Raw genomic sequence first — 22,344 nt, forward strand, 5'->3', positions numbered from 1 at the left:
TGGTTAGGATGGAAAGGCTCCTCCCCTTGACATGAAATTTGGGTTAAAAAAAATAGGATTCAACACAGAAAAACACAAAGCATGGCTGAGGTTTTGTTGAGGCATCTCAAAGTCACAGTTCAGATTTTTTTTTTTTTTTTTTCCCCTCGAAAAATTCTATTTTCAGCACAGTAAAAGAAAGTTGGGAAAATCCTCTTTGGTCCTTGCAGGGGCAGAAATCCCATAAGAAAAACCCCAAAGGGTTTTATCCTTGATTTGGGTTTTATCCTTGATTTACCCTTGGATTTTATCCTTGATTTGGGTTTTATACTTGATTTATCCTTTGATTTTATCCTTGATTTGGGCTTTATCCTTGATTTATCCTTTGATTTTATCCTTGATTTGGGTTTTATCCTTGATTTATCCTTGGATTTTATCCTTTATTTGGGTTTTATCCTTGATTTATCCTTTGATTTTAACCTTGATTTGGGTTTTACCCTTGATTTATCCTTTGATTTTATCCTTGATTTGGGTTTTATCCTTGATTTACCCTTTGATTTTATCCTTGATTTGGGAATTCACAGATATCTGGGATTGTTAAATCTGGAAAAATTGGATTTTACAACAGAAATAAGGAGAGAGGATACATACACAGAAATTCTCCTAAAAATTATTTTTGTTCCCTGCAGGGGTAGAAATCCCACAGAAAAGGATTTTATCCTTGATTAGGGTTTTATCCTTGATTTATCCTTTGATTTTATCCTTGATTTGGGAATTCACAGCTTTGCAGGATTATTCAATCTATTGATTAACATTGAATTTCCCAAGAGAAATAAATAACAGATGATACACACATGGAAATTCTCCTAAAAATTCTATTTTTGATTCCTGCAGGGGCAGAAATCCCCCAGAAAAACACCGAAGGATTTTATCCTTGATTTATCCTTTGATTTTAACCTTGATTTGGGTTTTATCCTTGATTTACCCTTTGATTTTATCCTTGATTTGGGTTTTATCCTTGATTTGCCCTTTGATTTTCTCCTTGATTTGGGAATTCACAGCTTTGCAGGATTGTTCAATCTATTGATTAACATTGAATTTCCCAAGAGAAATAAATAACAGATGATACATACATGGAAATTCTCCTAAAAATTCTATTTTTGATCCCTGCAGGGGCAGAAATCCCCCAAAAAACCCCAAAGGGTTTTATCCTTGATTTGGGTTTTATCCTTGATTTACCCTTTGATTTTAACCTTGATTTGGGTTTTATCCTTGATTTATCCTTTGATTTTCTCCTTGATTTGGGAATTCACAGATATCTGGGATTGTTCAATCTATTGATTAACATTGGATTTCCCAACAGAAATGAGGAGAGAGGATACATACACAGAAATTCTCCTAAAAATTCTATTTTTGATTCCTGCAGGGGCAGAAATCCCACGGAAAAACCTGAAACATTTTATCCTTGATTTGGGTTTTATCCTTGATTTATTCTTGGATTTTATCCTTGATTTGGGTTTTATCCTTGATTTGGGTTTTATCCTTGATTTATCCTTTGATTTTCTCCTTGATTTGGGAATTCACAGATATCTGGGATTGTTCAATCTATTGATTAACATTGGATTTCCCAATAGAAATAAGGAGAGAGGATACATACACAGAAATTCTCCTAAAAATTCTATTTTTGATTCCTGCAGGGGCAGAAATCCCATAAGAAAAACCCCAAGGGTTTTAATCCTTGATTTGGGTTTTATCCTTGATTTATCCTTTGATTTTATCCTTGATTTGGGTTTTATCCTTGATTTATCCTTGGATTTTATCCTTTATTTGGGTTTTATCCTTGATTTATCCTTTGATTTTATCCTTGATTTGGGTTTTATCCTTGATTTACCCTTTGATTTTGTCCTTGATTTACCCTTTGATTTTAACCTTGATTTGGGTTTTATCCTTGATTTATCCTTTGATTTTCTCCTTGATTTGGGAATTCACAGCTTTGCAGGATTGTTCAATCTATTGATTAACATTGAATTTCCCAACAGAAATAAATAACAGATGATACACACATGGAAATTCTCCTAAAAATTCTATTTTTGATCCCTGCAGGGGCAGAAATCCCCCAAAAAACCCCAAAGGGTTTTATCCTTGATTTGGGTTTTATCCTTGATTTATCCTTTGATTTTCTCCTTGATTTGGGAATTCACAGATATCTGGGATTGTTCAATCTATTGATTAACATTGGATTTCCCAATAGAAATAAATAACAGATGATACATACATGGAAATTCTCCTAAAAAATCTATTTTTGATCCCTGCAGGGGCAGAAATCCCCCAAAAAACCCCAAAGGATTTTATCCTTGATTTAACCTTTGATTTTAACCTTGATTTGGGTTTTATCCTTGACTTGCCCTTTGATTTTAACCTTCATTTGGGAATTCACAGCTATGCAGGATTATTCAATCTGTTGATTAACATTGAATTTCCCAACAGAAATAAATAACAGATGATACATACAGCCACAATAAGGAAATCCAGCCAGCACCAGGCATTGGTGAAGAATTTGACAAATCCATAGGCACACCACTTGAGCAGCATCTCCAGGATGAAGATGTAGGTGAACACCTTGTCTGCATATTCCAGGATGGTCCTGATGGTTTTCCTCTGCTCAATGTAAATGTCCTCAAAGGCCTGGGGAACAAGCAGGGCTTGGTTAATTTATGGGATTATTTATTATTATTATTATTATTATTATTATTATTATTATTATTATTATTAATGGGATGTATCAGCCAGGAGGTGAGGGGAAGGTGTGGGTTGATATCAAATGGATCAATTAAACACTGAGAGTTGGATTTGTTGAAGGGACAGGTTGGGGTTTGTGGTGTTGGAGGAAGATCAGAGATTTTGGGGATTTTTGTGGTATCAGGCATTTCCAGTGAAACTAAAATCAGAATTCAGATGTGAAGGTTTTACTCTTAATTTAAATGAAATTAAAACATTAATAAAAACTTCTCCAACCTCAGTGATTTTGGGATTTTTGTGATATCATGTTGACTTTTCTCCAGATCCTCACATTTCCAATCAAACTAGGATCAGAGTCCAGGTTTGCAGGTTTTGTTCTTAATTTAAACTGTACTAAAATCATTAAACTTTTCCAACCTCTGGGATGTTGGGATTTTGTGATATCAGGGTGACTTTTCTCCAGATCCTCACATTTCCAATTAAACTAGGATCAGAACTCAGATGTGAAGGTTTTGTTCTTAATTTAAAATAAACTAAAATCATTAATAAAAACTTCTCCAACCTCTGGGATGTTGGGATTTTGTGATATCAGGGTGACTTTTCTCCAGATCCTCACATTTCCAATTAAACTAGGATCAGAACTCAGATCTGAAGGTTTTGTTCTCAATTAAAATAAACTAAAACCATTAAGAAAAGCTTTTCCAGCCTCAGTGATTTTGGGATTTTTTGTGATATCAGGGTTTACTTTTCACCAAAGCCTGACATTTCCTCTCAAACTAGGATCACAACCCAGATCTGAAGATTTTATTCTTAATTTAAACCAAACTAAAACCATTAATAAAACCTTTTTTACAGCACCACGATGGAATTATGTTTTCTTTGCTTTTCCCCCCAAATTTCCTGTCTGGAATTAAACGGGGGGGGGAATAAATTGGGGAATTAAATGCCCCCCAAAACCCAAGACCCACTTCACTCACCAGGGCACCACTGCTCAGCAGGATCATGAAGATGATGAAGGTCTCAAACCAGTTGTGCTCCACAATTAGGAAACAAGTTTTCCTCAAGGTCCACCAGGATTTTCCCAGCCCCTCCTCAATGTTGACCTGACAACATTTGCAGCGCTGCATGCAACCTGCAACAGGGACAGGAAACAGCATTTTGTGTTAAAAAAAAAATCCTTTATTTTAGATTTATTATGGAGAAATATTTATTTATATTCAATTCTCGCTGTCTAAAAGTAGGTTTGATATCACCACGCTGATAAAACTGCATTTTTGAGGATTTTAGGATTGGATTTTTAGGATTTAGGATTTGGGATTGTTTTGTTACTTCTGTGCCTTGAATTAATATCAATTTGGGGACAGATCAGCTTGTTCTGTTTGGTGAGGACACAAATGGAAAACTTGCTGATAAAATAACCTTGAACCATTTAAAGCATCTTTGCCATGGGAATTCCATGGATCAGCTCCTGACAGACACTGAGGCCACTCACAGGAAAGGAAAAATACTCAGGCATCAGCTGCACAAAAATCAACTTATTCTACTACAGAACCTCTAATTCTTCAGAAATCTTAGAAATTCTTTAGGATTCTTTGGATGAGCTTGGAGCAGCTTGGGGCAGAGGGGGGGAAATTTTCAGTTTCTACATGCAAAGATCTTCCTGTGACACATAAAAATCAGTGAGCCCTTGCTGTCCAATGCTCCTCACCTTCTGTGAAACAGGCATCAGGGTCCAGATATTCCTCTGGGGCCTCCACAGGAACCTCCTCCACCTCAGGTTTGATGTCAATGGTGCTGCCCTCAGAGGAGCTGCTCTCGTCCAGTTTCTGCACCACAAAAACCCCAAACCCGTCAATAATCAATTCCCAATAATCAATCACCAGACTCCACCAGCACTCAGCCAATGTTCACATTCACTGCCATGAGTTGTTTCTTCATTTAATCACTGATCTGACCCAGCTTATGTCTCATATTAGCAGGATGAAGTTATTATTATTATTATTATTATTATTATTATTATTATTATTATTATTATTATTATTATTATTATTATTATTATATTAATTTTTAGCACTAAACTTAAAAGTTCTCCTTGCCAAGTGTAGAGACCATTCACTGTAGACTAAACTTGAATGAATTTTTAGCACTGAACTTAAAAATTGTCCCTGCCAAGAGGTTTCCAGGCACTCACAGTGGACTAATTAATTTTTAGCACTAAAGTAAAAAGTTCTCCCTGTCAAGAGTGGAGACAACTCACAGTGATCTGAACTTCTAGAATGAATTTCTGGCCCCACCTCTTTGCTGGACTAAACCTCTCAAATTAATTTTTATCACTGAAATTAGAAGTCCTCCTTGCCAGGAGTGGTTTCCACTGACACTGATCTGGATTTTTGGAGCAAATTTCTGGCCCCATCTTCTTGCTGGACTGAACTTCTCAAATTCATTTTTACCACTGAACTTAAAAGTTCTCCCTGCCAGGAGTGGAGACCATTCATAGTAATCTAAACTTCTCAAATTAATTTCTAGCACTAATATTAAAATTTCTCCTTGCCAGGAGTGGTTTCCACTGACACCGATGTGAATTTTCAAGCAAACTTCTCTGCCCACCTCCTTGTTGGACTAAACCTCTCAAATTAATTTTAAATATTAAAATTTCTCCTTGCCAGGAGTGGTTTCCACTGACAGTGATCTGGATTTTCACCCAAATTTTTCTGCCCACCTCCTTGCTGGACTAAACTTCTCCAATTAATTTTAAATATTAAAAGCCCTCCTTGCTGGGAGTGGTTTCCACTGACAGTGATCTGGATTTTCACCCAAATTTTTCTGCCCACCTCCTTGCTGGACTAAACCTCTCCAATTCATTTTAAATATTAAGAGTCCTCCTTGCTGGGAGTGGTTTCCACTGAGAGTGATCTGGATTTTCACCCAAATTTCTCTGCCCACCTCCTTGCTGGACTAAACATCTCAGATTAATTTCCAGCACTAACATTAAAATTTCTCCTTGTCAAGAGTGTTTTCCACTGACAGTGATGTGGATTTTTCTTGCAAATTCCTCTGTTCACCTCCTTGCTGGACTAAACTTCTTGAATGAATTTCTAACACTAGAATTAAAAGTCCTCCCTGCCAAGAGTGGTTTCCACTGACAGTGATGTGGATTTTAGAGTGGATTTCTCTCCCCACCTCCTTGCTGGACTAAACCTCTCAAATTCATTTTTACCACTGAAATTAGAAGTCCTCCTTGCCAAAAGTGGAAACCGCTGAGAGTGATGTAGATTTTTAGAGTGGATTTCTGTGCCCACCTCCTTGCTGGACTAAACCTCTCAAATTAATTTTAAATATTAAAAGTCCTGTTTGCTGGGAATGGTTTCCACTGACACCGATGTGGATTTTCTTGCAAATTTCTCTGCCCACCTCCTTGCTGGACTAAACCTCTCAAATTAATTTTAAATATTAAAAGTCCTGTTTGCTGGGAGTGGTTTCCACTGACACCGATGTGGATTTTCTTGCAAATTTCTGTGCCCACCTCCTTGCTGGACTAAACCTCTCAAATTAATTTTAATTATTAAAAGTCCTGTTTGCTGGGAATGGTTTCCACTGACACCGATGTGGATTTTCTTGCAAATTTCTGTGCCCACCTCCTTGCTGGACTAAACCTCTCAAATTAATTTTAAATATTAAAAGTCCTGTTTGCTGGGAGTGGTTTCCACTGACACCGATGTGGATTTTCTTGCAAATTTCTGTGCCCACCTCCTTGCTGGACTAAACCTCTCAAATTAATTTTAATTATTAAAAGTCCTGTTTGCTGGGAGTGGTTTCCACTGACACCGATGTGGATTTTCTTACAAATCAAATTAATTTTAATTATTAAAAGTCCTGTTTGCTGGGAGTGGTTTCCACTGACACCGATGTGGATTTTCTTGCAAATTTCTCTCCCCACCTCCTTGCTGGACTAAACCTCTCAAATTAATTTTAAATATTAAAAGTCCTGTTTGCTGGGAGTGGTTTCCACTGAGAGTGATGTGGATTTTAGAGCGAGTTTCTCTCCCCACCTCCTTGCTGCCGTCGGGGTCGGTGTCGCTGCTGAAGTCCTCGGTGTTGAGGTTCTCGAAGTCGGACTCTCCGACGGCGATGGGCACGCGCACGGTCAGGTTGGGGTTGTTGATGAAGGACATGTGCTCCTCGTCGATGATGTACTTCTCCACGCTGCTGCCGATGCCGCTGGTGGTGCCGTTGCCGTTCTTCTGGAAGTCGACGTCGCGGTGGATGTCGGCGCCGGTGTGGTTGGCGATGCAGTTCACCTTCCTGTCGTAGAGCTCGTCCAGCGGCTTCACCTCGTCGGCCTCGCGCTGTTTGAAGTGAGCCTGCATGAACTCGCGCAGCTTGGCCTTGCTCCAGGCGATGCCCTTCTTGATGCGGATCACCGAGATCTGCAGGTTGTTCATCTCGCCGTCGTCGTCCGTGGCCGCCAGGTTGTCGGCGCTGAAGGAGCTCAGCAGCAGGGCCAGGAAGAGGTTCAGCACCTGGGGGAGAGGGGAGGCTGGGATGAGGTAAAGGGGGATGCCCAGGGTGAGCTCGGTGCTCAGGACTGGCTGAGGGTGCTGAGGGGGCTCTAAACACTGCTGGAAAGGAGCCCTGGTGATCCACAGACTCAAAATCAGCCCTGGTGCACCACAGACTCAAACCAGCCCTGGTGCCCCACAAACTACAAAACAGCTCTGGTGCACCACAAACTCCAAATGAGCCCTGGTGCACCACAAACTCCAAACCAGCCATGGTGCCCCACAAACTACAAACCAGCCATGGTGCACCACAGACTCAAACCAGCCCTGGTGCCCCACAAACTACAAACCAGCTCTGGTGCACCACAAACTACAAACCAGCCCTGGTGCCCCACAAACTACAAAACAGCCCTGGTGCACCACAAACTCCAAACCAGCCCTGGTGCACCACCAACTCCAAACCAGCCCTGGTGCACCACCAACTCCAAACCAGCCCTGGTGCACCACCAACTCCAAAGGAGCCCTGGTGCTCCACAGACTCAAAACCAGCCCTGGTGCCCCACAAACTACAAACCAGCCCTGGTTCCCCATAAACTCCAAACCAGCCCTGGTGTCTCACAAACTCCAAACCAGCCCTGGAGTCCCACAGACTCCAAACCAGCCCTGGTGCCCCACAGAATCCAAACCAGCCCTGGAGCCCCACAGACTCAAAACCAGCCCTGGAGTCCCACAAACTATAAACCAGCCCTGGAGCCCCACAGACTCAAAACCAGCCCTGGAGTCCCACAAACTATAAACCAGCCCTGGAGCCCCACAGACTCAAAACCAGCCCTGGAGTCCCACAAACTATAAACCAGCCCTGGAGTCCCACAAACTATAAACCAGCCCTGGTTCCCCACAAACTCCAAACCAGCCCTGGTGCCCCACAAACTCCAAACCAGCCCTGGTGCACCACAAACTCCAAACCAGCCCTGGTGCCCCACAAACTCCAAACCAGCAGTTCGGGTGTCCACCAAATTGCTCTTTCCTGCTCTTTCCTGCACCAAGCAAGAGAGTGTCCTGCTGCTGTTCTTCACACCACTCCATAATCTTTCTCACGGCAACACCGCCCCACACCCAGAAACAACCAAAAAACCCATCAGGAACCATTTCCTGACCACCAAATTTACTGAATGCCAAATTTACTGACCACCAAATTTACTGAACACTGAATTTACTGACCATCAAATTTACTGAGCACCAAATTTACACCAAATTTACTGAGCACTAGATTTACTGACCGCCAAATATACTGAGCACCAAATTTACTGAGCACTAGATTTACTGACCACCAAATTTAGTGAGCACCAAATTTACTGAACATCAAATTTACTGAGTACCGAATTTACTGAGCACTAAATTAACTGAACACCAAATTTACTGAACACTGAATTTACTGACCACGAAATTTACGGACCATGAAATTTACTGAGCACCAAATTTACTGAACATGAAATTTATTGACCACTGAATTTACTGACCACCAAATTTAGTGACCACAAAATTTACTGAGCACCAAATTTACACCAAATTTACTGATCACCAAATTTACTGAACACTAAATTTACTGAGCACCAAATTTAGTGAGTACCAAATGTACTGAGCACCAAATTTACTAAATGCCAAATTTACCGAGCACCAAATTTACTTAGCACTAAATTAACTGAACACCAAATTTACTGAACACCAAATTTAGTGAGTACCAAATGTACTGAGCACCAAAGTTACTGAATGCCAAATTTACTGAACATCAAATTTACTGAACGCCAAATTTACACCAAATGTACTGCCCACCCAATGTACTGCCCACCCCATGTACTGAGCATCAAATTTACTGAGGACCAAATTTACTGACCACTAAATTTACTGAACACCAAATTTACTGCCCACTACATTTACTGCCCACACAATGTACTGACCACTAAATTTACTGACCACTAAATTTACTGAACACCAAATTTACTGCCCACCAGATTTACTGCCCACCCCATGTACTGCCCATCCAATGTACTGCCCACCCAATGAACTGACCACCAAATTTACTGAGCACTAAATTTACTGAGCACCAAATTTACTGAGCACTAAATTTACTGAGCACTACATTTACTGCCCACTACATTTACTGCCCACCCACTGCACTGCCCACCCCCTGCACTGCCCACCCCCGCACTGCCCACCCCCTGCACTGCCCACCCCCTGCACTGCCCCCCACTGCACTGCCCACCCCCTGCACTGCCCATCCTATGCACTGCCCACCCCCTGCACTGCCCACCCCCTGCACTGCCCACTCCATGCACTGCCCACTCCATGCACTGCCCACCCCCTGCACTGCCCACCCCATGTACTGCCCAGACAATGTACTGCCCACCCCCTGCACTGCCCATCCCATGCACTGCCCACCCCCTGCACTGCCCACCCCCTGCACTGCCCATCCCATGCACTGCCCACCCCCTGCACTGCCCACCCCCTGCACTGCCCACCCACTGCACTGCCCACCCCCTGCACTGCCCATCCCATGCACTGCCCACCCCCTGCACTGCCCACCCCCTGCACTGCCCACCCCCTGCACTGCCCACCCCATGCACTGCCCACCCCCTGCACTGCCCACCCACTGCACTGCCCACCCCCTGCACTGCCCACCCAACCCCTACACTGACCACCAGGTTGCCGATGACCATGACCATCATGAAGACGATGAGGCACATGGCCTGCCCCGCCACCTCCATGCAGTCCCACATGGTCTCGATCCACTCCCCGCACAGCACGCGGAACACGATCAGGAAGGAGTGGAAGAAGTCGTGCATGTGCCAGCGCGGCAGCTCGCACTCGGGGTTGATCTTGCACACGCACTCCTTGTAGTTCTTGCCGAAGAGCTGCATCCCCACCACGGCGAAGATGAACACGATGATGGCCAGAACCAGAGTCAGGTTGCCCAAGGCGCCCACTGAGTTGCCAATGATTTTTATCAGCATGTTCAAGGTGGGCCAGGATTTGGCCAGTTTGAAGACTCTCAGCTACAAACAAAACAAAAAAAAACCAAACAAACAGAGAAATCTTAAATAAAGCAGAATTTCCTAAGCAGCAACCACCTGGTATTTTAGATAAAGGTAAATCCATGCTTCTGCTACTGAGGTTACAACGGGAGCAGAGAATGCTTAACCTTATTGGAAATTTGGGGATTTTGTACTTAGTTATTGGAATATTGGAATATAGAATATTGGAATATGGAGTATTGGAATACTGGAATATTGGAATATGGAGGATTGGAAAATTGGGATATTGGAATATGGAGTATTGGAATATTGGAATATGGAATAATGGAATATTGAAATATTGGAATACTGGAATAAAGAGTATTGGAATATTGGAATATTGGAATATTGGAATACTGGAATATGCAATATTGGAATATTGGAATATGGGAATGTTGGAATATTGGAATATTGGAATACTAGAATATTAGAATATTGGAATACTGGAATATTGGAATACCGGAATATTGGAATATGGAGTATTGGAATACTGGAATATCAGAATATGGAGTATTGGAATAATGGAATATGGAATACTGGAATATTGGAATACTGAAATATGGAATAATGGAATATTGGAATACTGGAATATGGAATATGGGAATATTAGAAAAGTAGAATATTTGAGTATTGGAATATTGGAATGCTGGAATACTGGAGTATTGGAATGCTGGAATATTGGAATGCTAGGATACTGGAGTATTGGAATACTGGAAAATTAGAATATTGGAATATGGAGTACTGGAATATGGAATATTGGAATATAGAATATTGGAATATTGGAATATAGAATATTGGAATACGCAATACCAATCGGAAAGATCGCAGCACAGAAAGTCCTTCCACATCTGCCAGACTCAGCTCCATTAAACTGAGGGAGACAATAAATCCATCAAAGATGTTCCAGCCCTCTTGAAAATAATAGTATGGATCCATTGCAATGAGCTTCAGGAACATTTCTGCTGTGAAAATCCCAGTGAAAACCTGGAGTGGGGAGGAGAGGCAGACAAGGAACAGGCAAAGAGTCATTTTGGGCTTAATTTCTGAATTAATTAAGCCAGGCTTCTCTGTTCTATACCCACATATGGTGAGGATTTCAAGAATTAAATTCCTCCTTCTGATCTTCAGGCTAAGCCTTGATAAAGAAGTGATTCTAAGTCAAATTCCTCATTAAGAATCCAGGAATCCCACCAAGCCCAAATCAAGAATCCAGGAATCCCACCAAGTCCACATCAGGAATTGAGGGATCCCACCAATTCCATACCAAGAATTCAGGAATCCCACCAAGCCCACATCAGAAATCCAGGAATCCCAAGCCCAAATCAGGAATCCAGGCATCCCTTCAATCCCAAATCAGGAATCCAGGCATCCCTTCAATCCCAAATCGGGAATCCAGGCATCCCACCAAGCCCAAATCAGGAATCCAGGCATCCCACCAAGCCCAAATCAGGAATCCAGGCATCTCAAACCCAAATCAGGAATCCAGGAATCCCACCAAGCCCAAATCAGGAACCAGGAATCCCACCAAGCCCAAATCAGGAATCCAGGCATCCCTTCAATCCCAAATCAAGAATCCAGGCATCCCACCAAGCCCAAATCAGGAATCCAGGCATCTCAAACCCAAATCAGGAATCCAGGAATCCCACCAAGCCCAAATCAGGAACCAGGAATCCCACCAAGCCCAAATCAGGAATCCAGGCATCCCTTCAATCCCAAATCAAGAATCCAGGCATCCCACCAAGCCCAAATCAGGAATCCAGGCATTCCACCAAGCCCAAATCAGGAACCCAGGCATCTCAAACCCAAATCAGGAATCCAGCCATCCCACCAAGCCCAAATCAGGAACCCAGGCACTCCATCAAGCCCAAATCAGGAACCCAGGCATCCCAAGCCCAAATCAGGAACCAGGCAGGATCCTGCAGCAGGATCTGTGGTCACCACCCAGCTCTGCTCTCCCCTCACCAGGTTCCCCACGGAGAGCACGTGCTCGAACTCGGGGGTCATGGGGTGGTGCTCCATGGCCATGAACAGCGTGTTCAGCACGATGCAGATGGTGATGGCCAAGTCCACAAAAGGATCCATGACAATCAGGTTCACAATCTCCTTCAGCTTCATCCAGTAGGGGTGGCACTCCCAGATCAGGAACGTGTTGGCAAATTTGTACCAGCAAGGGGGGCACTTCCTTTGGGACTCCTCCAGCTCTGCAGGCACAAAATAAAAAAAAATTAGAGTTCAGGATTCATCTCTGAGGGTGAAGGATTACAAAAATGTGAACTTTGTGACACGAGAGAAGAGGTGGGTCAAGTTTGGGGACAGGCTGGACATTAGGAAGGAGTTTTTCATGGAAAGGATGGTCAGGCTTGGGAAGGGGGGCCAGGGAGGTTTGGGGTCCCCATGCCAAGGAATGACAGAGGGTGACACTCAGTGCTCTGGGGATCAATCACAGTTTAATCCCAACGACCTTGGAGCTCTTTTCCAGCCTCAAGGGTTCTGGGATTCTGGGATTTCATGATTTTACTGAGCTCCTCCTTTGTCCCTACACAACATCTGCACCAGGTCACCACAAGTTCTAACCCTGTGCTTCAGCCCCACCAGGATGATTCAATGCAAATTATTCCAAATGAAGGGCTATATTTAACTGGGAACTGATCAAGGTAAAACAGTTAAAACCAAAGTTACAGATTCCAAACTGCCTTTGGTGCCAATTTTTAAATAACTGAGATGAATTCTGTGCTGAACACAGACAAGATCTAAAAGAGGAAAGAGATGACATAACACTGCTGAAGACTTTCAACAGGAATAACCTGATTAAGACTAACTACATCCATTTACAGAAATCAAACACAGAAATGCTGTACCCATTTCTTTTTTCTTATTTTTACACTGGCTTATCTCAAACACTTAGGGGGAAAAAAAAATACAAGATGAGGAGTTGCCCCCATTTGTTGACTTGCTGGTTCCAGTCAGGCTGTGCAGCTGTGCACCCTCACCTTTTATTTTTTTTTTTTATGGGGAGGGAAAAGACCACTGTGCTCTCCTTCCCATTGGTTCTCTGGTTGCTTAGTATTTAGTTGCCTTGGAATTTCTGAAGTTAAAAAGAGCCCCATGGCACTGGAGCCCGTGGGCGTTGGCGCAGGAGGGGAGCAGCAGCAAAACCCTGCTCTGTTCCTAAGAATATTTCAGTTTTTCTACAATTTCATTGCAGGAGGCAGCAGGAATTTGAGATCATCAGCTGCATGTGGCTGTTCCTGAATTCTTTAACACGTTGGGAAATCTCCTCTCAGTGCTGTCCATTGCAGAATTCCCACAGTGCAGCAGCCCCTGGTTTTTCTGTCCTACTGCAGCTCCCAGGGCAGCTCCAACCCTTCATTCCCACAGCACAGGAAAGTTCCCCCAGTGCCTGGGACAAATTCAGAAACAGGACAGCCCTACCTGACACTCTGATCCCCACCCTGCATCTTCTTTATCAAATTTTTCTTTATTTCTCTTTTATCTCTTGAAAACTCTTTGCTGCCTTTACCTCCATCTCGATGGGATTTGGATGCAAAAATCAATTAAAATCAAGTCTAATAAATATTATTTTCTCAATAAAGACCTCAAAAGAAGCAGATTTAGACAAAACCATGCATGAATATGCTCTAAAGCAGGGGGAGCTGAATTCCACCAGGTTGCTCCAAGCCTTGCCCAACCTGACCCTGGGAATTTTATTTGGCAATCCCATCCTCAAAGAGAAGAATTTATTCCCAATATCCCTTCCAGCTCTGCCCTCTGGCAGTGGGAGCCATTCCCTGTGTCCAAAGTCCACCCCCAGCTCTCCTGGAGCCCCTTTAGGCTCTGGGAAATTCCCATGGAAAAGTGAATTCCCAGGATTCCCAGTGCTGAGAACTGGGAATGGGACATTTTTTCATCCTAGAGTTCCCAGTGCTAGGAATTTCCCAGGAATTCCAGGAATTCTAGCATGAAAAAAACTGTCCCATCCCCAGTTTTCAGTGCTAGGAATCCTAGGAATTTTGGGAATTCTAGCATGAAAAAACTGCCCCATCCCCAGTTTTCAGTGCTAGGAATCCTAGGAATTCTAGGAATTCTATCATGAAGAAACCACCCCATTCCCAGTTTTTAGCACTGGGAATTCCAGGAATTCTATCATGAAGAAACCACCCCATTCCCAGTTTTTAGCACTGGGAATTCCAGGAATTCTAGCATGAAGAAACCACCCCATTCCCAGTTTTTAGCAGTGAGAATTACAGGAATTCTAACATGAAAAAAAAAAAAAAGCCCCACACTCAGTTTTCAGTGCTGGGAATTCCAAGAATTCTGTAATGAAAAATCCACCCCATTCCCAGTTTTTACCACTGAGAATTCCAGTAATTCTATGATGAAAAATCCACCCCATTCCCATTCTCCAGCCCCAGGAATTCTGCTCCAGGCCCACCCTGCCATCCCAAATCCACCTACCCTCCACCAGGGTGTTGGTGAGCCCAGTCATGACACTGTTGGTCCTGTCCTTCCTCCCATAGGATGCGTTCACCTGGTCCATGGAGACCAGCAGGGACCCCCCAGGCTTCTTCCTGATCTCAATCTCTGTGGTGCCCTGAAAAAATTCACATCATGGAGATTTCTCTGAGCCTTAGTCTGCATTTTTATAGTTTGGATTTTTTTATTTTCTCTGTGTCCCTCTGTACTTCCCACCTCCCTCCACAATTTTAAGTCGTCAAACCAAAATTAAATTTCTTTTATCTCTTGGATCCTTTTTTCTCTTGGATCCTTTTTCCTCTTGGATCCTTTTATCTCTTGGATCCCTTTTTCTCTTGGATCCTTTTTCCTCTTGGATCCCTTTTTCTCTTGGATCCTTTTTTCTCTTGGATCCTTTTTTCTCTTGGATCCTTTTTTCTCTTGGATCCCTTTTTCTCTTGGATCCTTTTTCCTCTTGGATCCTTTTTTCTCTTGGATCCCTTTTTCTCTTGGATCCTTTTTCCTCTTGGATCCTTTTATCTCTTGGATCCCTTTTTCTCTTGGATCCTTTTTCCTCTTGGATCCCTTTTTCTCTTGGATCCTTTTTTCTCTTGGATCCTTTTTTCTCTTGGATCCTTTTATCTCTTGGATCCCTTTTTCTCTTGGATCCTTTTTCCTCTTGGATCCCTTTTTCTCTTGGATCCTTTTTTCTCTTGGATCCTTTTTTCTCTTGGATCCTTTTTTCTCTTGGATCCCTTTTTCTCTTGGATCCTTTTTCCTCTTGGATCCTTTTATCTCTTGGATCCCTTTTTCTCTTGGATCCTTTTTCCTCTTGGATCCTTTTATCTCTTGGATCCCTTTTTCTCTTGGATCCTTTTTCCTCTTGGATCCCTTTTTCTCTTGGATCCTTTTTTCTCTTGGATCCTTTTTTCTCTTGGATCCCTTTTTCTCTTGGATCCTTTTTCCTCTTGGATCCCTTTTTCTCTTGGATCCTTTTTTCTCTTGGATCCTTTTTTCTCTTGGATCCCTTTTTCTCTTGGATCCTTTTTCCTCTTGGATCCTTTTATCTCTTGGATCCCTTTTTCTCTTGGATCCTTTTTCCTCTTGGATCCTTTTATCTCTTGGATCCCTTTTTCTCTTGGATCCTTTTTTCTCTTGGATCCTTTTTTCTCTTGGATCCTTTTTCCTCTTGGATCCTTTTTTCTCTTGGATCCTTTTATCTCTTAGATCCTTTTTTCTCTTGGATCCTTTTTTCTCTTGGATCCTTTTTTCTCTTGGATCCCTTTTTCTCTTGGATCTTTTTATCTCTTGGATCCCTTTTTCTCTTAGATCCTTTTTTCTCTTAGATCCTTTTATCTCTTAGATCCCTTTTTCTCTTGGATCCCTTTTTCTCTTGGATCCTTTTTTCTCTTGGATCCCTTTTTCTCTTAGATCCTTTTTTCTCTTGGATCCTTTTTTCTCTTGGATCCTTTTTTTCTCTTGGATCCTCTTTCTCTTGGATCCCTTTTATCTCTTGGATCCTTTTATCTCTTAGATCCTTTTTTCTCTTGGATCCTTTTTTCTCTTGGATCCTTTTTTCTCTTGGATCCCTTTTTCTCTTGGATCCCTTTTTCTCTTAGCAAATTACAGACTGTAATTTACAGAACATTTCTAATTATACACAATGTAATTAATTGCAGCAGATGGGCAGTGATTCCCACCAGCAGCTTGGTCAGAGTGAGAAATCCACACCAGCCTCACCTGAGCCACACAAATTAATCAAGTTTATAATTTGACAGTATCAACATTTATTTCAAAATCTCTGTGTGAAAATTAGAATGAAACAAGCTCAGCCACATCAAGGAGACCTCATGGGGATTTCTCCCAGTCCAGCCCAGCATGGAACCAGTTCTGTGCCACTACAGGGATGTAAAAATCCAAAATTTTCCACCTTGGAAGGGTGACCTTGTATTCAGAGCTGGCCCTTCCTCAGTTTCCCTCTGAGGATTGCTCTGCATTGCCAGAAAATCCTGGGTACTGACAGATAACTGAGCTTTTTTTAGTACAATAACTGCTAATTATTACTTTTTCTCTACACTGTGCTGGTCACCACATCCATGCCCTGTTAGAGGATTAAATACTGAAAAATAAACTGAATTAATGTGCCGACTAAGGAAGAACAAAACCAGGTAGGCAAATGATGCTTAAAACAACTAATTAGGGTCAAACAGGTTGCAAGAATTCCAATAATTAAAAAAAAAAAAAAAACCAGCTTGGAATTTATAGGCTTGGTATCCAGATTTTCTCAGAAATAATCGATTTAGGTCTCTCTCAAATTATGTTGTTTCAATTAAATTCAAATTCTTCTGTGCCTTCCCAAGTGATATTCTGTGTTTGGAGCTTTGTTTCTCTTCTGCACTCTGAAATGTTGATCCACTAAAAGGTTTGCTCAATAGCAATTCATTCAAGTAATTACAAAAAGCCACAGGAGAATTCAACAATTACAAAAGGAATATTTTACAAACTCGTTATTTTGCTAACAGCTGCCCCTGGAATTGATGAAAACCTCAGAGAAAATTCAGAGAAAAAATTGTTTACATTTCATTTTAACACTCAAATATTTTATCTTATGGTGAAGAATATTCACAACTACCTTTGAAAACTGGGTTAGTTTTTCCCATTCCCAGGCTTTAAATAGCTCTGTACAAATCACCCCAACACACCAAGCCTACTATTAATAGGATTTAATTAAGGTCTCCATTCCAAGCCTTTTTTTTTAAATTATTATTCTTCCCAGCAAGCTGGAGAGGAAGGAGGAGGATTGTTGAGTTTGAAAAGGATTTCTTATCTCATGGGACAAAGTTTCACGGGGGCCCTAAAGGAGTGTCTGAACCATCCACACTATTTGTGTGTTGGGTTGATGTGGCCAGAAATGTGAATTCTGTCACCTGCTGTGGCACACATTATCTGCTAATGGGCATCTTTAAACCAGCTGGGCAATCATCTTTATCTTTCCCATGACCCACCCTTCATCCAGGAGCTACCACCTGTTAATGGGTCATTGTTAAAAACTGGGTGTGGCAGTGCCCCTGATTTCCTGGCACGTATTCTCTGCTAATGGGCATCTTTAAACCAGCTGGGCAATCATCTTTATCTTTCCACAGCCCATCCTCCCTCCAGGAGATATCTCCTGTTCATGGGTCATTGTTAAAAACTGGGTGTGGCAGTGAATCTTATCCCTGTGGGAGATATCTCCTGTTAATGGGTCATTGTTAAAAACTGGGTGTGGCAGTGAATCTTATCCCTGTGGGAGATATCTCCTGTTAATGGGTCATTGTTACAAACTGGGTGTGGCAGTGCCCCTGATCTCCTGGCACACATTATCTGCTAATGGGCCATCTTTAAACCAGCTGGGCAATCATCTTTATCTTCCCCCAGCACATCCTCCCTCCAGGAGATATCTCCTGTTCATGGCCAGTGAGTCCCAGTACATGACTGATAAAATTCCATCATCCCACTGGGAGATGCTCCAGCCAGTATTTGGATTGTTCTTTGTAATCCTGCATTCCTATTTTAATTTTCCTAGCAAAGAACTGTTATTCCCATTCCCCTATCCTTGCCTGAGAGCCCCTTAATTTCCAAATCACAATAATTTGAAGGAAAGTAGTTTACATCCTCCAACTCAAAGACAACCTCCTGCCTTTCTTAGCATACACCCCTCCTCACACCAGGACTCCACAAAACCACATTTCTGGCTGGAATCCTCTTGGTTCCACCATACCTCGGGCAGGATGCGCCCCCCGGGCATGCTGGAGGGCGGGCCCCCGATGAGCGACACGACGCCGTTGCAGTCCACGGTGCTGTTCCTCTTGAGGCTGCGGCGCAGTGCGGGGAAGATGCGCGAGGAGCGGCTGCCCTGGCTGTAGCCGCTGTAGCCGCTGTAGCTGCTGCGCCGGTCGCGGCCCCGGATGGGGATGAAGAGCGAGTCCCTCCTGCCCTCGCTCTCCTCCACCGTGCTGTGCTCGTCGTCCGCGAACTCGTTCTCCGACACCGGCTCGCGGAAGCGGCCCTTGTAGCTGAAGATGCTGCTCTTGCTGTTGTGGCGCGAGAGGAACGGCGAGCCTGGGATGCTGAGGAGAGACTGGGGACAAGGGCAGGGTGGAGTGAGGAGGGTGGGCACAGGCACTGCTGGGGGGCTTTTCTAGAAACACAAATGCTGTGGTTTGGTTTGGGAGGGACTTTGGTGCTCTCCTAGAATTGCAAATGGTTTGGTTTCGGAAGGACCTTGGTGCTTTCCTAGAATCACAAATTCGTCGGTTTGGTTTGGTTTGGTTGGGTTTGGTTTGGTTGGGTTTGGTTTGGTTTGGGAGGGACTTTGGTGCTCTCCTAGAATCACGAATTCTTTGGTTTGGGAAGGATCTTGGTGCTTTCCTAGAATCACAAATGGTTTGGTTTGGTTGGACTTTGGTGCTCTTCTAGAATCATTAATAGTTTGGTTTGAGAGGGACTTTGATGCTCTCCTAGAAACACAAATGGTTTGGTTTGGTTTGGTTTGGTTTGGCAGGGACCTTGGTGCTTTCCTAGAATCACAAATTGTTTGGTTTGGATTGGTTTGGTTTGGTTTGGTTTGGTTTGGCAGGGACCTTGGTGCTTTCCTAGAATCACAAATTCTTTTGTTTGGGAAGCATCTTGGTGCTCTCCTAGAATCATGAATAGTTTGATTTGGTTTGGTTTGGTTTGGACCTTGGAGATTGTCCAGCTCCACCCCCTGCCATTGGGGTGGATGGTTCCACCCTGATGCCTTGGGTTTTAACTTTGATATTTTTAGATTCTCTGCTGCTTGGTGTGTAACTCTGAAACTTCAAGTTAGGTGGAGTTGGACAAAACAATTCCTTCTGAGCCAGAGAATCAAGGACAACTGGTACCCAAAAATCAGGAACAATGGGAAGGAAAGGGAGCTGAGATTTCATAGCCTGGGGCTGTGGTTGGACAACTGGCCCCAATATGAACCAAAACTTAAAAAAGTGTAAAACTCATGGCCAGGATCCATCTTGGATTTGATTTGGGTGTAGCCCTGGACAGGCTCTTGTACTGCCTTTCAATAAATTCCTGTTTTATCCTATCAATAAATTCCTATTTTATTCCTTTTGCTCTGCCTGGTCTCTGTTCCAGCTCAGCCTTTCCAGACATCAGAACCTTTGCCCCAAGCTGCTCCAAGCCCTGTCCAGCCTGGCCTTGGACCCTCCCAGCACTGGAGCTTCTCTGGGCAATCCATGCCAGGCCTCCCCACCCTCACAGGGAGCAATTTCTGACCCTGCTCTCTGCACTGGGAAGTCCCTCCTGCCATGGGAAATGTGTGTGAGAGTCAAACCTGAGCCCTAAATGTTCTCCACAGTTCAGGACAGGGGCAGAACCTTTGAGGCTCTGACAGGAATCTAAACCAGAATTATTCTCCTGACCTCGAGCAACCACCACCATCAGTGAAGGAGCAGAAAAGCACCTGGTTCATGATGGAGAACTTCCTTCCCAGCCTGTTATCTGGCAGCCTGAAGGCTTTCCTCCTCATGCCATCCTCAGACTCTGACTTGAACACCTTCTCATTGTCACACTTCTCATCCCCTTCCGACAGCTCCTTGTCCTTGCGCTTCTTCCTCCGGTTGCGCCGCTCCTTGGCGCTCTTGGAGCTCAGCTTGGAGATCTCTGAGGAGCTCCTGGACATCCTGCCCCCACCATCATCCTCCACAGCATCTTCAGACACCGTCCCTGCCGAGGTGACCATGGCAGCAGCCTGAGGGTGCAGGCAAAGGAAGCAAAAATAAATCATATTTTGCCACCATTAAAGCTCAATTTTCTGCTTTAACGAAGTTTACTCTTTCTTACTTACAGACTAAGTTCCACTTCCTTATTTTTGACTCTTAAAGGGTCAAATACCTTTAAGTCTCCACATCTTGGGTTTCTCCTGCTCAACTAAACTATCTCCTTCCCTTGCAGGAGCAGAATTTTCCCTTTCCATGCACCTTCCTTTTTCATGCACCTTCCCTTTTCATGCACCCTTAATGCACCTGAGTAAAAGACTTTGAGGCAGGACTGAGATGTTTATTCTCTCCTTGGAAGAAACCTGCAGCCAGAATTTGTTAGAATTTTTACAGTCTGCTTGTGCAAGTAGTAAAATCAGCTTCTCTGGCAGCCTGGCTCACCACCCTCACAGCAAGGAATTTCTTTTTTTTTTCTCACCTGTGCTTCTTCCTGTTGCTTTTTCAATTGTTCCAACATGGCTTTGAATTCTGCCTCCTTCTGCTCTGCCTCCTCCAGGGTTGCCTGGTTCTGCTCCTCGTAGGCCATGGCCACCACAGCCAGGATCAGGTTCACCAGGTAGAAGGATCCCACAAAGATCACCAGCACAAAGAAGATCATGTAGGTTTTCCCTGCTGCTCGTAAAGTCTGGAGGTGGAAAAGAACAGCACAAGGATTAGAGAAGGGAAAATGAAGCAATTTCAGGTTTCTCTGACATGAGATGCATGAGCTGATCCCAAGTTTCTTGACCTGAATGTTTCTAAGAAAATCCAGCAGTGCTGAATATTCCCCAGCTCAGCGTTTTCCCTGTTGAGACACTGCACATTGCTCAGCCACGAACACAAAAGGTGACATCCACCTTCCTCCTTTAAAGGAACATCCAAGATACAAACCTAAAAGAATTCACAGGGTGAAACCCAATGCTCAGACTCCCTTAAAACCAAATCAGGAAAAAGCTGCTTCAGCAAGGTGCTCAAAGCACCCTCAGGTCATGAGAAAACTCTCTGCCCTCCAAAGAGCTGAGCACCCTCTGTGAGCAGAGCTGAATGCCCACAAGGCTCCTGAATTAATTCACAGCTCAGCTGGACCCACCAATTCCTTCTGGACTTCAATTACTGCCAGGTAATGTCCCCTTCCTCCCTCCCTCCAAAAATAAAAACCTCACTGTGAAGCTTTACTTGCACTCTTTTTGAGAGAAAGAATCAAACAAAGCTTCTCCCATTTTCCTGCTTTATCCCCAAATTCTCCCCACAAAGCACAACACCACAGAGAGGAGTTCACTCACTAATTGGTACAAGTTTTCCCAGAAGTCCTGAGTCATAAGGCGAAATAAAGCCAGGAAAGCCCAGCTGAAGGTGTCAAAGCTTGTGTAGCCATAGTTGGGGTTCCTTCCTGCCTTCATGCACGTGTACCCCTCTGGGCATTGCCTGGAGAGGCACAGAAAGTTAATTTAATTAAGTTAATGTGGCCAGAAATGTGGATTCTGTCACCATCTGTTGGGTGGTAATTCCTTATCTCCATTACATATACCACCTGCTAATGGGCCATCTTTAAAACTAAGTAAAACAATAATCTTTATCTTTTCCACAACCCATCCTCCCTCCAAATATCATATATATATCATCTGCTAATATATCATATGCTAATCAGGAGTCCCACTGTATAACTAATAAAATTATATCATCTCATTAAAAGATGCCCTAGTCAAAAAAAAAAAAAAAAAAAAAAAAGCCAAGCCTTTCCAACCTAAATGAAAAACTGAAATTTTAAACAGAAAGATACCTTCTTTCCACTAAATTCCAGAGGAAAGCCAAACCTTTCCACACCATCCC

General features: G+C 43.2%; 1 protein-coding gene across 2 annotated transcripts in view; it reads right to left on the reverse strand.

Moving 5' to 3' along the window:
- SCN8A (sodium voltage-gated channel alpha subunit 8) overlaps positions 1-22,344 on the reverse strand; it is a 51,714-nt gene that overhangs the window by 24,993 nt on the left and 4,377 nt on the right. For both annotated transcript variants that reach the window (XM_079329191.1, XM_079329190.1), the window contains 12 exons: positions 21,798-21,939; positions 20,954-21,160; positions 20,220-20,507; positions 18,501-18,860; positions 14,744-14,879; positions 12,251-12,489; positions 11,099-11,272; positions 9,914-10,270; positions 6,768-7,238; positions 4,427-4,544; positions 3,696-3,850; positions 2,491-2,664 (listed from right to left, as the gene is read on the reverse strand). In XM_079329191.1, coding sequence (XP_079185317.1) covers positions 2,491-2,664; positions 3,696-3,850; positions 4,427-4,544; positions 6,768-7,238; positions 9,914-10,270; positions 11,099-11,272; positions 12,251-12,489; positions 14,744-14,879; positions 18,501-18,860; positions 20,220-20,507; positions 20,954-21,160; positions 21,798-21,939 — 2,821 coding nt within the window. The remainder of the gene's footprint in view (positions 1-2,490; positions 2,665-3,695; positions 3,851-4,426; positions 4,545-6,767; positions 7,239-9,913; positions 10,271-11,098; positions 11,273-12,250; positions 12,490-14,743; positions 14,880-18,500; positions 18,861-20,219; positions 20,508-20,953; positions 21,161-21,797; positions 21,940-22,344) is intronic.

The sequence above is a fragment of the Erithacus rubecula genome (assembly GCF_903797595.1).
Source record: "Erithacus rubecula genome assembly, chromosome: 31".
Classification (NCBI taxonomy): domain Eukaryota; kingdom Metazoa; phylum Chordata; class Aves; order Passeriformes; family Muscicapidae; genus Erithacus; species Erithacus rubecula.